General features: G+C 37.6%; 2 protein-coding genes and 1 long non-coding RNA gene across 11 annotated transcripts in view; 1 reads left to right on the forward strand and 2 right to left on the reverse strand.

The window, feature by feature from the left end:
* LOC149651421 (uncharacterized) overlaps positions 1–20706 on the forward strand; it is a 172791-nt gene that overhangs the window by 70115 nt on the left and 81970 nt on the right. The window lies entirely within an intron of this gene.
* The window catches only part of LOC149651426 (serine/threonine-protein phosphatase 4 regulatory subunit 1-like), a 60501-nt gene that overhangs the window by 7289 nt on the left and 32506 nt on the right, over positions 1–20706 (reverse strand). For 6 of the 8 annotated variants that reach the window (XM_089848321.1, XM_089848320.1, XM_089848322.1 and 3 more), the window contains 4 exons: positions 8249–8355; positions 3674–3816; positions 2882–2963; positions 2244–2329 (listed from right to left, as the gene is read on the reverse strand). In XM_089848321.1, the coding sequence (XP_089704447.1) occupies positions 2244–2329; positions 2882–2963; positions 3674–3816; positions 8249–8355 (418 nt within the window). The remainder of the gene's footprint in view (positions 1–2243; positions 2330–2881; positions 2964–3673; positions 3817–8248; positions 8356–20706) is intronic. The other 2 variants (XM_089848319.1, XM_089848318.1) reach the window with 2 other exon arrangements.
* Positions 4266–8214, reverse strand: LOC149651427 (uncharacterized). Its single transcript, XR_016371217.1, has 2 exons — positions 6588–8214; positions 4266–6524 (listed from the first exon to the last, which is right to left on the reverse strand). It is a non-coding gene; the product is annotated as an uncharacterized LOC149651427 (long non-coding RNA).

The raw sequence follows: 20706 nt of genomic DNA on the forward strand, positions 1-20706 counted from the left end.
TTCTAATACGATTATATTTTTAGACCATCACTTTTCCCACCATTATTTCATAAAAAAGGGGGGGGGAAGCTTCCAGCAAAGGGGGGGGGGATAAAGAAGTTAGGCTCCAGAAAGACAGGAGCGCGGCAAGAAGAAGTAAACGAAGTATGAAGGGATGATAGAAAGTTGAGGATTGAAGTTAAAGGATAGAGATGTGCCATACACAATACAACCCAAGCCCACTTTCAACGTATGAACTGAATTAAACGTAGGATCGGGGTTAAAATACGCCAATGGTTACTACAAAGTATCTCTATTCCCCGCCTTCGGTTTCAATTCTTAATTTCCCCTGAACAGACCAAAGTTGGAGGAGGGGGGGGGGTGATAGGCAGGAGGATTTCTGGCAATATGACCAATAAAGCTGAGGTTCTAAAAGTGACGCTTCACTTGTCCTTTCACAAATAAAAAGTGAAAATGGCAAGAGGAAGATAGGACAGGAAGGGTGGCCAGACTAATACTCTAGAGGAACCCATAAACCATCCATTTACAAGCCTAATTTAATCATGTGGAAGCCCAAGTCTTTGGAGAGGTCAATCTGTGCTAATTGACAACAACCTCAATGCTGATAGAACCCCTGATAGGATTAAGATGCCCCAAAAATAGTCAATGTGGTAATTTTAAATGTTTTCACGCAATGTGCTCTAACTCCAAAAACAGAGGAATTCAGGGGTCAAATCAATCGCCAAGAGAATTTCGGGTCCCTCTACAGCGTAATCATTTCACAGTCACGATCTCGAGCTGCTGCTACAGGGAGCACTCTGGTGGCACAGAGCCTGAACGCGACAAGATGTGACAGTTGAAAGATTGGCAATCAATAACGCATATCCTCCCCATTCTCATAGCAAGCGACACCCTGAAGCACCATCACCCTACCCTTTGCTAGCCTAAGGTTTTTTGCCTTCCCTTCTTCGAAAGGACTCCAAAAACCCAACCAAGAAAGAGTCGCCAGCTTGCAACTTTGTTCTTCCCTTCAAGAAGTCCAACCTTTCCAAAGACTTGTACCCCACACTGTCTTTCAACTAAAGCTTGTTCCTCCCCCAAACCCAAGAACAGTCTGCCTAAAAATATTCCAGAACACAAGATTCAGAATTAAGAATGTTATTACAAGTACCAGCGTCGTTGGACTAACACGGACTGGTCTTTGAGCAAACTAGACCCACAACCCAACCCCAAAGAATAGTTCAGTTGGCCTACAGTGTCTACTCTAATATCTATGAAGGGTTTTCTCCATTTGAATACCAAAAATCAATACAGAAATAAGTGTAGTTGAAAACTGAAGTACAAGTTGTTACCACTGATCTTTGGGCAAACTTTAAACAACCTAATGCCAAAGAATGGTTTAGTAGGCCTAAAGTATCTTCATTAAAATAGTAAAGGGTTTTCTTCATTTGAATGCCAAGAAACAAATACAGAAATAAGTGTACTTGAAGACCGAACGATGTACAAGTTGTTTCTTACGTTCCTCCTCACTCATCAAAGCTGGCTGTGATATGAAAGAACACGAACATATAACAGCCACTTTGTGAGTGAGGCTGAATGAAGTATCGATGCTTTTCGTGGAAAAAATACTTCTCCACACGCTTGACGTTGATTTTCGACGCTTTGTTCGCAAAAACGAAATACGTCAAGCTGGCTGTGATATGAATTTCGAAAATTATCAAATAACAGCCAACTCGACGGACCCGTACAGCGATTCTTCAAAAGAAACAGGCGTGGCCTTAAGCCTTGGACGACAGTAGGCCTAAGCAATTCAGTTTCAGGGCCTTGGTTAATTTTAATACCCCAAAAAAGGAAACAAACGAAACTAATTCAATAGATTAAACATTGTCGTTAACTCTAGTATCTAAAATTCAAGTTACCACGTTGAAGTAGAAGTGTTGAAGCGCAAGTCGTCGTTGATAAGCGTGGCCCGATCTCGTCTTCAAAGACAAGGTAGTGAGATGAAAGTTTGAGCCACATCTCACTACCCATGTCTTTCAAAACGAAATGGCGTTACTGGACTCGGAAAACCGTTGAGGTTCAATTAAATTCCTAACATGAACCATTAAACTAACTTGAGGCTAACCGCAAATAAATTCACTACGCGTGCACGATAAGATTAGAAAGCGTTCTGACCTCAACTCGGACTTAACTCGCGATTAAATACCAAAATTAAAAAATTCAACAAAGAATAAGATAAACACAAATATATAAAAAAAACTTACAACGACCGCTTCGGTGCGATGGTCGTCCATGTTTTCAGCTTGAGTCAACTGTAGAATCAAAGGACAAATATCCTTTTCTAATTGACCTATCAATAAAAAAAACAAAGACACCTTTGTTAAACAAGCCATGATACATCTATTAAAAATTAATAGGGCCTAAAAATGTTTCATTGACCTATTTCAGGCCTACTTTTCGCCTACTAATACTGAACACAGTATTACGTTTGAATTATTGATGATAATTTAGACCTAAGTTTTTAAACCTATTTAATCCTTGACAAAACATTAAATAGGCCTATTTTTCGCCTACTAGACCAACTACGTCATAAAAATAAAACAACAAATACTGAAAATTCAACTAAAACACGACAGGTCCTTAAGCCTACGTTTGAATTATTGATTAGAACTTAAACCTATATATATATATATAATCAACTCAATCATTTGAAAAACATTCAATAGGCCTATTTTTCGCCTACTAGACCAACTACGTCATAAAAATAAACCACAAATACTGGAGAAAGAAAAAAAAAAACATAACTAAAACAGGAGAGTAGTTCCTCAGACCTTACACTACTACCAGCACCAACACCACAACCCACGCTTGAATTATTGATGAATTTTAAAAGTCAACGTACCTTTATCAACTAGATGTTGTTCTAACATAACGAGTAAGGCTCCCTGGGCCGCTTTTCGTACCTGGGAAAATATATTCCACCACGGGAGAAATGGATTATTAGGATTTGCTACTAGTTTCCCTCACCAAGAGAAATAGACACAAGTTCAGAGAGAGAGAGAGAGAGAGAAGATTCAACTAAATCTCTCAAGAGTATAAAAGACGAACGGAAAAACCAACAGTATAAACAGAGCAAAAATGACGTCATAATAATTAATTAAAAAGAACCATTCCTACATCGGTCAATCTATCCTTTTCCTTAAAATACTCATCGCTCGCAAACCATTCTAAATCAAGCTTGGACATAACTCTAAACATATCATTAAACCAACTCCCAAGATCTGTAATTGGCAGAATATGGTCTGATAAAGAATTTTTAAACCAACAAAACCTATGAAGCAATATTTGGCCAATACATAGTTTACAGACAAGGAGGATTCATACCATTTACCCAAGGAGGCCTGACTCACTGGGCGAGTGTAAAGACAGGCTTCCTTGTGTAAATGATACGAATCCTTACGTTCCTAGTCTGTAAACTAAACGTTTGGACTTAAAGGGGTTTGCAGGCTTGAAAGGTATATACATTTAAAAGTAAATATTTATACCCTATCTTAAAAATATAGTATCTTATCTTATTTGTGTATCTAAGACAAATTCTCGTGGGAAATTTTGAAACAACTTAATTGCGAATAAAGTTCAAAGGACAGGGGAAGTAAAGACAGTTAAAAACAAATAGTCGAAGAAAATATAATACCTGGTTGTTAACATCCGTCAAATACTTCACTATGATAGGCACAAGAATTTCGGGAATGATTTGAGCCAAGTTACCATTCTGCTCGCGACAAAACGAAGCCAGAGCAGGCACTTGTTCCATCAGCTCGGCTCGAACACCAGGCTCTATAAAAAAAATTAAGACAAACATAGCCCTCGTTTACTTCAGTTTGATGTACTTCTAATTCAAAGCTCCCCTTCCTTTCCCAGCCCTTAAGAGAGAGAGAGATTTAATTCCGGGAAATTCCGGTCTATTTTTAGTAAAGAAGGGTTGTACAGAAGAAAGAAGAAGAAAAAAACACGCCTCCGCATGTCGCACATGGGGACCCTTTTTCCCCGCCAAATTTTCTGACGCGCGCTCGCGAGCCGTGCACGCGTCATTTTTTGCGCGTGCCAAGAAACGTGGCTCGTGTGCGATTTTGGTTTTCTTGTAGAAATCCCCCGCGCGCCAACTGTAACGAAACCAGCAAGCTATTTTCCCCCATCTTGATTGGCCAGTTTTTTCTATTTCCCGCCATATCCAAAAATTTCTCTCAAATCCCGTTCGCATCGCACAAGCACCATTTTTCTAGTTAAGCCTAAATTGAGTTAAAATAGGCTTAAATTTGATACTGGCGCGCGAACGCGACGTTGTAACACGTATGGGGAAAACCCCTTTTGTGTGTAAAGCAAGGAAGTTTCGAAAAGAAATTCGTATTGACAACATCGGAGAGCTAGCTAGATCTTACAAGTTTTCTGAATGAGATGAATTTTTTAAATTTTTCCAATGAAATAGAGGGTTTTCTATTGAATAAAGCGAGTAAAGTACTTGTGCCATTATTTAGGGCTTTATGTACCTAAACCGGTTAAGAAATAAACCATCTCATAATGCTTTTGAACCATGAATGCGCCTTACTTTTCTTTGGCATCTCATCTCATGCCACCCCGATAATTTGACGAATTTCTTTCCAATTATTTGATTCATTCATCCTTAAAGCGATAGTAGCACCTTTAAACCTAAACATTCCCTGCATCATCTTGAAGATAATATTTCGGTAACTGTACCGTCATTTCAAGGAAAATACCTTAAGTTGGTATGCCCCAAATTTCCCACTATCTATTATTATCGAATACCTTGGGTTATACCAGTGCTCAATCCAATGGGGGTTAAAAAACGCGCCATATTTCACCACGTAAGACGCAACCCAGAATTCAGTTCGACCATCAAACCTCTAGTTTAAGAAACAATCCCTTGAGTTGGAATAGTCCAAATTGTCCTCCACACAACAATGCGAACGAATCATACCCCAAAATTGTCCTCCACACAACAATGCGAACGAACCATACCCCAAAATTGTCCTCCACACAACAATGCGAACGAATCATACCCCAAAATTGTCCTCCACACAACAATGCGAACGAATCATACGCCAAAATTGTCCTCCACACAACAATGCGAACGAATCATACCCCAAAATTGTCCTCCACACAACAATGCGAACGAATCATACGCCAAAATTGTCCTCCACACAACAATGCGAACGAATCATACCCCAAAATTGTCCTCCACACAACAATGCGAACGAATCATACCCCAAAATTGTCCTCCACACAACAATGCGAACGAATCATACCCCAAAATTGTCCTCCACACAACAATGCGAACGAATCATACCCCAAAATTGTCCTCCACACAACAATGCGAACGAATCATACCCCAAAATTGTCCTCCACACAACAATGCGAACGAATCATACCCCAAAATTGTCCTCCACACAACAATGCGAACGAATCATACCCCAAAATTGTCCTACATACAACAATGCGAACGAAATTAGGGGGTCATTTATCGGGACAAATTTTCACGTGGTCACGATCTGAACCAACAACCACCTCCTCAACTTAGAAACGTTGGTACGTCTGTCGGTCTGATCATAACAATACGCCGATGGTACCGTAAATCGAGACACGCAAACCAAGACCAAGGAAGGGTCAAGTAAGAGAGAACAAAACGTGAGGGCCAGTCAAGGAGTAAAGAGAGAGGGGGGGGACACCTTATTTCGGAAACGGTGGTAGAATGGCTAAATCAGGAGGAACACGTATATATATATACTTATGTCCGGCCCGGTAGCAAACTCAGCGGATTTTATAGGTTTTCTACTTTTTCTCTATTCGTAAAATGCCGCTGCTTCGACAGTTTCTATGATTTCTCAGTACGCGCCATCGGGCATTTCTCCTACTCCTGCTCCGCATCAAGCATCCATCCCTAACTCTCTCTCTCTCTCCTCTTAGCATCATCATCCATCCCTCTTCTCTCTCTCGTGCTCTAGAGCCTCCCGATTCCGTCCGTCCGTGGAAGAGCGAAACCGTTCGGTTCCGGAACGAGCAACGAACGACGGGAGAGGCAGTCCAGAGAGCGAGAGAGAGAAATCAGGAAGGAGCGAGTAACTGCACAGTGTTTAGGCTTCGGTTTAGTAAGTATGGAAAACGCTATGCATTTGTAGTTGATAATTTAAGAGTGTATTATATTATCTAAATCTCTCTCTCTCCCTTTCGAAATTTGATTATTTTACGAGGAATTAACTTGAAATTACAAAATTATACGATTTTTTTAAATAATAAGCTTCGTGTTTCAGGGATTTTAATTTTTCTTAGAAACATTTGCGTCACTGGATTTCATCAATAATAATAATAATAATATGGAATTTTCATTGACTTTTCAGTGTTTTTAAACTTTTACGGGGAATTGAGTTACTTTGCTAACCAATAGCAAATACTATTTTCGGAATTCCCATATCTTTTCGTCTAAATTTAAAATTCCATGACAATTCCACGAAAATCTTGCTCTACTTTCACTGAAAAATATATCGCTACTTAAAAAAAAATCCACGAATTTCAGGACCAATTTGCAACAATACTTTGATGTCAAAATTCCTGGATATTTCCATAATATCCCGATCCATTAACCAATAACCCCTGTGTTACTCTTTCCTTCGATGCCAATGAACAACATCAAAATTCCTAGAAATATATTTCCATAACATCCCGATCCATAAGCCAATAACCCCTGTGTTACTCTTTTTCTGAAACAATTCCATGACTTATCAACCGAAATAACCCACTCGAATAAAATTCCACGAATTCGTTAATATAAAATATAATTTAAAACGATAATACACTCCGTTTTTATGAACTTCAGGTTTTACACGATGGCTGGCCAGCAGTCTATTTCACGCCCCCCCTTTCCCCCAATTCCCTTCCGTCCCCCCCTCCATCTTTGATAAATTCATTAGAGAAGCTGGTTCCGTGTCGCTATTCCAGGTAATCAGGGAGAAATTTAGAGTAGGGCGGTTGGGGCAAGGGGGCATAGGGGGGGGGCGAATTTAGAAGCCGTTAACCGAGGTCCAGGAAGGAGAACAAACCCTACACATTGTACAATATAAATATAGACCAGCCAGCGAGCGAGAGAGAGGAGAAATCATGACAATATAATAGCCAACCACTATTGTTCTAAGCATTAAGGAATGAAATTTCAAATTATTTCAAGGAATTTCAAATAGATGACGACCAAATTTGAAGCCCCTCCTCTTCTCTCTCTATGTATATTACACAGCCTTTGTAGGAAATTTGGCCGATTTAAAAATCCGCCTGATTGAATTTTGCTAATAATAATAATAACAATCACTAACCATTTCTAGGTATTCAACAAAGCTAACGTCATCAGGAGGCGTGGTTTACCACGATTATGAAAGAAATATCAGACTGACTAACTGACCTTTAACCCGCCATTTTTGCATATTTTCGAGGTTTGCCGTTTTCTACGAACTCTGAACACGAAGTTAAAGTATTTAAAATAGTTGTAAATAAATAATTTTGTTTCGAAACTTTGGTGGGGGAGACATAAGCTCCTGAGTTTCAATATATTTAGGTCAAATTATCTACTAATTTAAATTTTAACAGTGAAAGTTTGATTTCAATTTTCAATTCAATTTGAAACACTGCAAACAGACCGCTTATCATCGACGTTAAAATTCAACAGATTCTAAACCCCAAATACATTTTAATTTCAAAATTTTGAACACCAAATTTTACCCCACAAACCTCTTCCTTTAATTAAATCTCAAAACTACAATTTCTAAAACACACTTTAGAAGTTCAATTCAAACCCCCCAAAATCCCTTAAATAACACCAGGAAGCGATATCTAGTTTACTAGGGAGAAGGTAGAAGATGCCTAAGTATTCGCGCGCCATAGTCCCAGTCCCTCTTTCAAAATACAAGGGGGGGGGGGGGCGTAAAAAGAGGCCCGGCTATTTCGCCTCTCCTCAGTCGGAAAATACGTAATTTTCCTTCCTCATTCGCGTCGCGCTGACGTGAGTTTTCAATAATTACCAATGAGATGCTGGTTGTAATTTAGAGGCGGGGATTAACTCCGGACAGGCTACGTTTGGACTGGAGATAAAGCTAGTAATGTTGCGAATTTATACCTTCTCCCTAACAAACTAGATATCACTTCTTGATAACAAAAACAAACATCCAAAAACACTCCGTAGAAGAATAATAAACGCTTTATAACTCACCAACATCATCCGATAATTGGCTAACAATTGAAATAACAGTTTCAACATCATCGGGGTTAGAAACAACGGATCGCAAAGTATCCAATAAACTTCTGGCAACCACTTGTCTGTGAGAAGAAAAAAATCAAGAAACAATTTGATTTAATTCAAACATGAAAACGTGAAGGTATATAAAAATAACAGCTTTTCTAACACACAAAGTAGTTGATAAACAATGGGGCCCCCCTACCTATCTACAAAGTTAATTCAGCCTAGGAGAACTGATACCATTTACACCAGGAAGCCAGGCTACTTGTCAGACAAAGTGCAGTTCCAAGTAGCTTCGCCTCCAGGTGTAAATGGTATCAATACTCCTAGTCAGTATATAACAATCCTCGGTATATCGTGCGAAATTAATATAAACAAGAGCACGCGTACTAAAATCGTGACCTCGAATTTTCCTCACACGCGAGAGAGGTTTGCTTTTATACACTATTATAAAAGTGGAGGCAGGGGAGTTAGGCTTAGCACGAAGAGCTAATTAAGTCCACTTTTACGTAGTATATACCTTAATCACAAGCTTAGTTTCGCGCAATTTTTAACACTCATTGGATTGGGTGTTTTTATACACGTTTCAAAATTACGCGCGCGTTTTGTTCTTTCTTTCTTTCTTTTTTTAAATGCCAAGTCATATCCGGAGGTTTCGTTATAATTGTTTTAAAACAAATTATAAAGTATAATAATAGATAATTATTTTTATAATTACGGGTGGGCACTATAATTAGTTTCATTTAATAGTTGGAAAGGATTAATTTAATTAAATTAAATTGATATGAAATTAATTATCAAACCCAAACCCAAGATGGAAGAAAGAAAAGTAACAAGAAAATGGGATTGGGTATTTTCAAATTTAGCCAATTCTAAATAAATATTGTACAAAAACTTGTTAATTTTGCTTAAATTAACTTATTTTAATTGGGATTAATTGAATATCATTACCCTACAACACTTTTATTATAGCGTGAGAAAAAAGCAAACGGTAATATACCATTTTTAGAAGCACAGCGATAGGAAACTAATTTAAATAAAAATTCAAAGAATTTCCTTTGGTTAAGGCGTGGGTGTGGTTTACATAATTGGGATGAAAACTTCACCCCCTCCCCCATTTCCCCAGTTCTGAAAGATTTACTTAAGCTCATGGTTTACTTTACTTCCAAAAAAGCGTAACGGTAACGAGAAGAACCATAAAATTACGTCAGAAAAGTCACGTGCCATACATAGAGCTCGCGAGCGCGCCCTTTTGCTTCCACGCGCTTTTTTTTCGCGCGTTTTCTCCCTCAACTTCAATGACACGTAGGAATATTCCCCCCCCCCTTTACTTTGAAATAAATAAAAGATTCGTTAAGGGTTCTTATAAACGGTAATTAGGCTTAAGAAAATTTGCCAAGCCTTTGCAAATGAAGTGCATTATAGCAACAGCAAGCAAAGTTTCGCTATTCAAGACGATTTCTTGTACATACAACTTTTTAACTTACTGCCTACGAAAGGCTAACTCCCTTACTGCGCGAGGGTTAAATTGAAAACGTCTAAATTCAGATTATAATCCAGGAAATTGGATTTTTAAGGATTATCATTGCTTTTTCCAAGGGGATCTCTCGCGAGGTAGGAACTATGCAGAATTATTCCTTTACTCCATATATCACCCTTCCTAAATGCTACTACACAAGACGAAAGGAATCATGGTACAGTACATAAGTACGTAGGGTACAACGGAAACGGCTATTTTAAAATAAATAATAAAAAAAATTCTCAAGAAGTTTGAATTTAGGCTTAGCACGTTCTTATATGCCTGAGGGAGGTCGGTTTGGTTGGTTATATGGTATTTTTTTGAATTATATTTGGAATGATTCAACCAATAAGAAACGAGGGAGAGTTATAGTAGTACTACGGTTCCGCCGTCGGATTTGTACTTTAGGCCTTGGTTAAGCCTCGGTTTCCCCCTCTGCCTGGCTCGTCTCCGTTGGGGGGCCCCCACCGGAAGCATTCATCAAAGGGAGAAAAAGGCACCCTACTACCATCGTATTTACGGTTTAGAGATCCGTAGTCTAGGGTGGGCCTCCTTACCATGTCTAAAAACCGCGAAAAATAGGCCAAATGGGGGAGGAAAGGGAGGGTTACGGATTTAGTTAACGAATCTCGCTTAAATTCTGTTACGAATGTTCTAAAAATAATATTTTTACAAGCCGCTTGCAAGTATAACGCCCCAAATATGTTTAACAGAGTATGAAAAATTTGGTTTTAATTAAAGTGGATTTTATTTAATTGATTACAACTTTGGAGTGAGGCAGTTCAAATTAACGGTATCATAGTAAACTAGAAAGAGCATTTATTAAAATTTTGATTAATTTCACAATAGACAGTGTTGCTAGTCATTTGCGAGTGTAATTCAACCGCTATCTCATTTTGAGTTACAACTATCACTTTAAACACTAAAGCCGCGTTTACACGAGACACTTGGAACCGTTTTCAACCGTTTTGGAAAAGGCCTAACACTTTTTAAAAAATAATATTTGCATTTTCTCGTGAAAGATCTTTGGTTTTATCAGCTTAATATTATTTTTTGTACATTCCAAAACGGTTTCAAAGTGTCTCGTGTAAACGCGGCTTTAGTCCGCCTAGATCTAGACTAACGATAACCAGGACAAAACTAGACAATTCCATATCGTGTGACCCTTACACAATTACGCAAATCCAAATCCAATTACAAAGTGTCAAAAAAGTAGCGAAAAATCAAAATGAAATTGTCAAAATTTCAGAGCGAGAGAGAAAAGTAAAAATTGGGCGAGAAAAAAAAAAATATGTACGAAATTTCTTCGAACAGCTTGTCAGTGGTAATACGCTTTTTCGACACTGCCAAAAACTGTTTCAATTTTTTTTTTTTTCGACAAGAGTATTACGGCATTAACATCTCTAAAACGAAAAATGCTCCCCCCCCCCTTTTCCATCCACAACTCACAGCGCCAAGGCCCAACCGAATTTTTTTTTTACTGAATATATATTAAACTAAAGTAATCATAAAAGAATGTTGAGAATATTTCTTGTCTCAGAACGTGGACGGAATAGACAAGGCATTAGTTTGGTATCTAATAAAAGAAAGGATTTACTTTTCCATAGAGGTTAAGCCTTGTACATACACACGGAGCTTTCTTAACCCTTGGTCTCGTGTCTTGTGTCGAGGAAATGGAAGAAATATACAAAAATCTTTAGGGATTACTTGATTTCGAACTATTCTTTAGGGACCGAAGAAGATTCTATCTAGTAGAGTAAAATGGGGACAAGGAAATGTCTCTCATAAATATTTACAAAAATAGGCTTAAGCTTTATAAATTCGTCTACAAATTTAATTAGGTAGGTTTATTAAGCTTTGCATTTTTCAGACTTTGAATTAATTAAGATAGTCTGGGGCAATTTCGAATTCAGTAAATCGGAATACGTTGAGCAAATAAGTTGTATCAGAAATTGATCCGCATTAATTTCAATATACTAACTAATTTACAGAGACAGACGAGTTGGTAATTTACCGTCGGTAACTTCACCAGTAATTTAGCAAGTACCGCGGTAAATACCAGATTTATATTAAACCGTAATTTTACCATGGTAAATGACCAAAAACAGTACACAAATTTCGAGTAATCAGAGTCAAATCTTCGCCAAAAATGTCAACTGGTAAATTAGGTACAGTTTTTCAAAATTAACAAGGTGGTAGGTAACTTCACATCTCTACTCAATAGTTATTCACCAATTTACTAATACTTGGAAAACACTAAGGCTTTATGAACGCCCCCCCCCCTTTGGTAACGCTTTACCCCTATTACATACTCATTCAAGGGACGAGGCTGTCGACTAAGGGCTAGGGGATCGAGATCGATGGTCTTACACAGCGTAGAAGAGAAGCATCATCCCTTTTCTCATCTTGGACTTCTCTCCGAGAGCAGAAAGACTTCTCTCTCTCATTCCTCTCTCCTAGCCAATGGCCGGACAGGAATAAGAGGCCAGAGCAAACTAAGCCTTGGTTAGCTAGCTGCTCCCCTCACGTTCTTTGGGACGGACAAGAGAGAGGGTGTGATGGATTTTGGGAGAGAGAGAGTCCCTCGCGCCCGAGAGAGAGAGGACGCAGCTGCGACGATCTCTTCTCCGTATCAAAAGGAATGGATGGGGTGACACGACTAGAGTAGAAAACTAGGAATCTGATAATAATATCGAAACTCTATGGGATTATATACGCGAATCAATGTCACTTTACACCACCATCAAGGGCTAGACGAACCGTATACGTAATGCTAATATTAGTCTTAAGGTTTTGTCGATAAAAGATGGGGAAAAACGAAAAACGTCTTATAGTATATTTGCGCAAAGGGTGGTAGTGCCACTGCCACTCTCCTAAGAATATTCAATATTTTATTAAAAGGAAGAAATTGTGTAGTGTTTAGTGTGTGTTTAAACAGGGTTTCCAATAAAATTTTAAAATTTTCCGGATTTTCCGACTTTCGTAGGTCAAAATTTTGACACTGTTTAACAGTTGTTAAAGGAAAATTGGCGCTAGTTACGTTTGTGGTAAGTGGTACAACCAAGAAGTGATATCTAGTTTATTAGGGAGAAGGTATAAATAAATTCGCCACATTTCTAGCTTTATCTTAAGTCCAAACGTCGTAGGTCCGGAGTTAATCCCCGCCTCTAAATTACAACCAGCATCTCATTGGTTCTTGAAAACTCACGTCAGCGCGACGATAATAACGAAAATTACGTATTTTCCGATTGAGGAGAGGCGAAATAGGGCGACCTCCTTTTACCTCCCCCCTTATATTTTGAAAGGGGGACCAGGACTATGGAACGCGAATACTTAGACATCTTATACCTTCTACCTAGTAAACTAGATATCGCTTCTTGGTATAACTATAAATGTGACGGAGCCCGGATGTGTGTAGAGGAATGGAAGCATACCTTATCAATTTAATTTACTTTTTATAGGCCTACATTTTCAAAAAATAAAAATTATTCAATCGTGAACAAAAAATCTCAAAAAATTAAAAAGTGATCGGAACTAGAGTGTCGCGTGTATGCATGCATGCACTCGGCCCTCCTCAAGTTCAAGGGAAAATAAAAGCTAACGATTCGGAAGAATATCTGATTTGTTTTAATCTTTTGAAAAACTTTTTACCTCTCCCTCTAAGTGGGAGGGGGGATAACCACTCCAGTCAAGTTTCAAATCAAAGATAATATTGTAATAACCTTTGAAACTTACGGGATGTAGTGACCAGCCCCTTGAAAAACGTTACGTTTTAGTTTTCACAAGCAAAGCATTCATTGGTTAAATGATCCTTGAGATATGACCTCTTTTACTTTTACAACATGAGAAATTTTTCAAGCAGTTCACTTCGTTACACCATTAAAAGTCTATCAAACAGAAGTGTGACGCGCGTTACTACGTTCCATTGAACTTCGTGAAACTTTTTTGAATTCTTGTCAATCTACCTACAAACCATCCCAGCTTGTCTATGGTCTGGGTTTAGGCTAATAAATAATAAGTTTAAAATAACTCGGGCCTTGGTTTCTCCCGACTTAAGCCTTGGCGAAGAATCTAAACTTTATTTAAGGATATTTCTAGGCTTGTCGCGATTGGGTTGGGAGATGGAAGATTTTTTTTCACCCATCCTTAGCTAAGAAGGGTAACCTCCCTTTTGTCTATTTGCCAAACATTTGTAGCCAATCAGAGAGGGTCACTGAAGATTGGTTAACTGGGGAAAATAATCTATTTTTATCCATCAAGGAGAGAAGGAACTGGGAGTTTTCCGTCGCAGAATGTCGTCTGTTTAGAAACTCCTAACCATTTCTTTCAACCAATCAAAATTAAGCCTGTTTAATTAATAAATAATTTATTTTAAGCACTTTTTAAATGCAAGAATATCCCTTTAAATTTACCTATTTAGTCCACACAATTCCTATAAATCAAATTACACATCTTAATTTAAATTAATTAAAATCGATCAATCAACCCTTTAAAAGAATTAATTACCCATTGAAGTCAATCAATAGTTTTATTAAAAATGTCTAAGAGTAAGATTCTATATCCGGTTCAAAAAAAAAAAAAAAATAACCGTTCGACTTTTTATTATTTTCGGTTAAAAAATGTTTTAAGATTCTGGTTATACGTTGTACACGTTTATATAAAGAAATTCAGAAATTTCGGCACATGAGAAAAGTATATAAATTATGCAATGGAATTTGGCGAGCCTCAGGCCAAGTCGGCAAAGCTCTAGAAGCTGGCTCGAGTTATGCAAAAAGAAAGAAGAAAAAAACGAAATAGGAAGGCAGCAAGCAAGCAAGCAAGCAAGCAAGCAAGCGGCAGCCCCTTACCCTTATAACAAACATCAAAGGGAAAGATGCCCTCTCTCTCTCTCTCACACACTCACACTCTAAAGCAATACGGAAGATGTGGTGGTAGTGGTGGTACGGGTATAGTATAAGTAAGAAAAGAGAGCTAGGCCCATTTCTTAGAACTGGCATGCCACTAAAAACTCGTGTTCTCGACGACGACGTTCCAGAGAAAAGTTGGAGGATGGAGAAAAATAAGAAAAAGAAATTCCAAAGCAAGGTCGATAGAACTCCGCTAAGAATCTACTTAAGCAATCACCAAAATTCCGAATTTATTTCCAAGTCTCCGTGAATATTTATAATTTTAAGTAATATCGTAAGTTTATAAGATATGTTAGCCTACGTTTGTCACTGGTAACGTAGAAACTGGAGCTTGTCATGAAGTGATTGAAGTAGGTCATAGATTCGAGGTAAAGCGAGGTACGCCTGGTGAGGCTCTGTCAAAGGCTTAGTACAGGACTAAATAGGACGGTGGAAGTCCTGCAAAACTAACCGAGTGTAGTACTTCAATTCTCGCTTGTCGTTCTCAAACTAGCTCGAGCTGTAAGTCTAAAACTAGTATTACGAAGCATAGATAGTGTCATACTTATTAACGGAACATATCTTATAAACTTATGGTAATATTAATTTAAAGTAGCCTCAGATCTAACCCGTTTGATTTTAAATCTTAAATGCAGTTTCCTGTAATAATAGATCAATGTGTAGACGAGTGTTAACAGCGGTGGTTTAATTATTTGACTTATGTTGAAATTCTTAAAATTCCCGGAACTTTCAAGGTTTTCCCTGATTAGTGGAGTGGTAACCCTGCACTATCTATTAAATTCCAATGACCTTTCTAGGATATTAAAATAATACAATATTCTAGTATAAAATTAACCTATTCTCGATAGCAGCCAGTTTTGGAGCGCTATTTCTTACTTGGGAGGGTATGAAAAGCGGGCCTTGGTAAAGATAGTAAAAAAAATAGCTAAGGAGTAGGAGGGGGATGGTTAAACGAAGATACTGGTTTTACAAGATTTTTCTACTCCTGGAATGGGATGTTGTTAGCTGGATGGTTCATATTCTTTCAATAAGTTCAATTGGCAATTTCTACTATACATACACGTCACATTTTTCAATGTCTACACCGTCCATAAGCTTCATTGATTGGCCCCTTTGGTTATATTTTTTATTATGCTTAAACATTTCTCGGTATGCAAAAAATGAATGACTAATAATTTTTGGTTGAAGACTTCCCAAGAATTACTAGATGACCTCGGAACAAACCGGAAATTATTAAATACCTACACTACAATGGATGGTGTTTTGGGGAGTTTTTCATTCTTTCGTTTTGGAATTTACAAACGCTAAGCCTAACTCAAAATTATACAGGGAGGGGATGTGGTTAAGCCTAATTAAAAAACGATATTGTTAAGCCTAACTCAAAAACAACTAAAAAACATACAGGTGTGGAATGTTGTTAAGCCTAACTCAAGAACAAGGGGTCGAAATGTTGTTAAGCCTAACTCAAAAAAAGGTGTTTAAAGTTGCTAAGACTAACAAGCATTTTACTTTAACTCCAGATCACCGAACAAACTGCCAAGCCTTATTCTTATTTACGGTTCTAGTGATTGAACCCTAGCTAACTCTTAATTCGATTCAGAAAATACACCGCCAAATAAATAAATGTCTCGCAATATCAACCCAAAAGCCGCAAAACCGGCATTAGTTTAAGAACCCATTCTTTCTAAGTATCCCTCAGATTACAACTCGGGATCACATCACGGTCTAGTCCAATAAAATATCAAAAGCCTTCACTTCCTATTAAACGAATGATATATTCTGATATTTGGCAGCATGGAACGAACGCTTCATTAAATATTCAACATCGGCGGCCAAAGCAACATTAACATTGGCAAGAAGAAAATGAAGAAAAAGATTCTAACCAAGCAGGCGTGGATGGATGGATATAGAAGGCGACAAAAACTAACCAACCACCGCGTTCTTATTTTTTTTTTATTTATTTCCATTTCCTTGGATGAATAATATGAATAATTAAAAGTTATAGACAGACAAGAGTATAAAGTTTTCGTAGGCCTTAGAGGTGAATGAATGTTGTTCAACCTTTTATTTACCATGCACTAAGGAGACTTAATTCTGACTACCTACTGCTTTTTCATACATCCCACACACGACCGGAAATGCTTAAAGATGATGATATCATTGCGTAGCTTGGTTAATTAACATACCAAAGGCGTAGTAAAGCACCTTTTAGGCCTAAAAATCCCATCTTACATTGTTAAAAATCTCAATTTTTCATGGATAATTCTCTTGAATGAAGTTAGGCTTAGAAACGGACCTACAAACCTCGTCTCTCAAAACTATATAATTCTAATTAAGGTTTAGTAACGCGTGGTCTACCTTAAGCGTTTTAATTGTTACGAAATGATTAATGTCTTACTTAACAGCCTACTAATTAATTTAGGAGAAAATTATTATTATTATAATACGCGCAGAGGGACAGGGGAACTAAAAAAAATAATTATTCAAAACCCCTACTAATATATAACGACCGTTAAGTTATTATCTTTACACAGTATATAAAGTAGATAAGAGGTAGGTAGTAGTGTACCGTTGTACATCCATATCCGAGAGTTAGTTAGACTAGGGTTAGGCCTAACGGTTCTCTATATGCAAAGGCTTAAGTGAAAGATAATGAATTTCAAGTACTTTCTGAAATAATCAGCTACAGCACGCATACTACTTACTACTAAGTATGAGGGTTAGAGAAATGGTGGGAGTAAAGCAACAAAAAGATTTAGGTTTCCATCATAAATGTTTCCCTTCTAAGGATAGCTACCCTTAAAACACCGGGAGTCCGGGACTCCTTCCCAAAGTTAAAATGGAAAATATTGCAAATATCTATTTTTCTCAAGATCTTTGGAGGTCAATGAACCCACGACGTTGGTATATACAATCCCAAAAAACTTAATTCATTCTTGCTTGCTTGCTTGCTTGCTTACTTACTTAAGTCCAAATTAGGTTTGGGGTTTCTATTTTTGGACTACTATATTTGGTAGACTTGTCTCTGGTTTTGTCTAATAACTCAAGAGGTAGTGGAGGGTGGGGAAGAGACAGGCCGGAAATATTGGTATTTATCTCTCAAATGAATGAAGGCATTAGCCTCATTTCTCTTACTGTGGGATTTGAATCAGTAGACGCTACGCTATTTCACATCCAGATAGCAAGCTAGCTAGCTAGCTGCGGTATGGCGAGGCGAGGTTTAATGTGTTTTTAATCGAGGTAAATTTGCAATATGTATCACGAACATAGATTAAAGGACGGCCGTTCGTTCAGGTTGAGGTAGAACAGACAGACAACGAATAATTTGTGTATAGAACCTTCCACTCCATAAGATTAAAATATTCTTCGTTACGTTAAATAGATCTGATCTAGACGCTAAAAACACCTCTGATGTCATTCATACTCTCTTCGCTAGCCATTCGCCAAAATTTTGTACACCTGATTACTGCTTTCTATGTGATTTTTATGTGAATTCCGATGATTACTGAATGAATTCCTTGATTTCCGTGATTACGATTATTTTAGGTGATTTCCATAATCTTTACACTGATCTCCCGTTATTGCCGCAGATTACTTGTTATTTCTGTTTGAATTCCAATGAATCCCGGTGATTTTTTGGTGAATGCCGTGATTAACACTGGATTCTTGGTGAATTTCAATGAATGCAGTGATTATTTCTATTTCAACTGATTACCACGATTTTTATTTTGGATTTTCGAATTCCTCGATTGATTATGCGTGATTATTTCACGAAAGGTGTGATTACCGAGGTGATTACAAAAGATTACTAGTAAATAATGTGATTATTTCTGATTTTCTCAGTGATTATCGGAGATTTCCCTTTGATTACCCACAAGAATGACTTTGATTATGCTAATGATTTTCTAAGAATTCTAGAAATCAAGTAATCGATTACTTCGGTTTTGTACACCTCCTGATTATTCAAGTGACCAACCCCTCGGACCCATGCATAGAAAATAATACCCATAATGCATTTTGTAACTTCACAGTGTGCCAAAACTTAATATATACATTCATACTGAATACCCCCTACACCACAATACATATCATAGCTGGCAGTATTATGGTTTTTTCCAGTTAACGGTAAGCCTACTTTGGGGGCTATAGCCCGCCGGTTCGCCATTTAATGATAAAAACGCCTACGCGACTGTGTACTACGGTTCTATCAGGGTATGGGAAGGGGGGGTATGGTTCCCCCATAGAACCCCCTTCCTCGTTCACGCAATAACCAAAAAAAAAATCTCTATAGAAAAGTAGTAGTAGAAGCGCTAACTTTTTTCCTACGCCGAAAATAGTTGGGGTTGTATGTAGGGCATCTACAGAAGAAAATAGCGATGCCCCAAAAAAAAAATTGGGGGCCAAATCCGGGGGTATTAAAGGGGTCTCAAAGAAAAGCACCCCAATCTGATTGAGAATCGATCGCCCCCTACGTACAAAAATCCCCAACTTTTTTTTCCTTTTCTCTATCTTTCTCGTGGATTTTTTTCTTCTACTCTAATGTTCAATGCAACGGTAGAAATACATAACAAGAAGTAAATTAATTTCATAGTTTATATTAAAATATATATATATTTTATGCACTTTTGATATGCGAAAGTTAAATCGGAAAAATACTCAAGTGGAAATATGGGAAATTCGATTTAATTTTCAAGTTTTAAAGGCCGAGATCCAGAAAAAGTGCGCTAGCAGGGGTAGACAAATTTCGTCCCCCGTTTCTTAATTTTAACCACACACGCTTCAGAGTTGCCAGCAATTTGATATTAGAGCGTCTCTTCGGATTTGAAACTGAACTCAATTATCACTAAATCAAACAGAACACGACAAGCTTTTTTAGTATCTGCTGTAGAATGTAGATAGAGCCGTTTAATTGCACTGACAAATGAAGTCCTGGCAATACTTGTAAAATGTAAATTCAATATAGGAAGCCAACGAGGGTGGGGGCTGCGTGACGTCAGACTATCTCTTCCCCGTAGCCACCAGTTGTTAAACTGAAAACCATAGGAGCACAGGAACTAACTAACAATTGGGGGGGCTGACCTTGCCCACGTTGCAGAAAGAAAACCTATCAGCAGGGGTTCCAGTTCTAGGCTCCTTAACGTCCCTTAATTTTAAACATCGGTTTCGCTGGACCTCGGCCTTTATAATATTATAACCTTGGTTCAATGGGACATCATTATACTTGGGCTTTATGGTTTTAAACTATCTAAATCTTTTTCTCCTTATCTTACTTAACTTAGAAAAGGAAAATTGTCAAGAAGTGTGGTTGTTGTATTGAAGGGTTTTTTGATATCTTAATATATATAAATCGAAAGATAGGGTAGGGTTACACGTTACAGCCTGGGAAAGATTACGATTTAACACTGAAAAAAAAAACCGGGAAAGATTTACTAGGCCTATATCGCGCTATGTTCAAATAAAAAAGGGCGTGTTAGGCCCCAGCAGCCTATTGGCGTCAAATGTTTTTTCAAGATCAGATGAGAAGTTATTTCTTTATTTTATTTCGAAATATTCAACCTTTTCTCCCTATCTATTAACCTTTAGAATCGTCATACCAAAAAATTTATCATCTTTTTCAAGGTTTTTCTTCCCCCTCTTCGGAATTAAGTCCTCATCAATAGAAAGCGACTCTTATTCCAAAGAGATTACAATTAATTCACAAATAATTTTAAGATAATTTTTTACATAACACGACCTTGTAAACAAAAAATCAACATTCCTATTAAATAGAGAGGGGGTGCTGTTTGGAGTTCAAATTAAACGTTACGCTATTTAGAGGGGTCGGACATTAACTCGGTGTAAATACCTTGCCATTTATTCGAACCACGATTCTTTAAACTTACCATGTTCGAATTACTAAATTGAATCCTTCCAATTTTCTAAATTACACCGATTAAAATAATTAAAAAAAATATTCCTCTATTAATTTAAGTACCTCATTTCAATTCCATCATTAATTTTTAATT

The sequence above is a fragment of the Phalangium opilio genome, unplaced genomic scaffold (genome assembly GCF_054372755.1).
Source record: "Phalangium opilio isolate 3A_F unplaced genomic scaffold, DU_Popi_V2 ptg000082l_1, whole genome shotgun sequence".
NCBI classification, from domain to species: Eukaryota; Metazoa; Arthropoda; class Arachnida; order Opiliones; family Phalangiidae; genus Phalangium; species Phalangium opilio.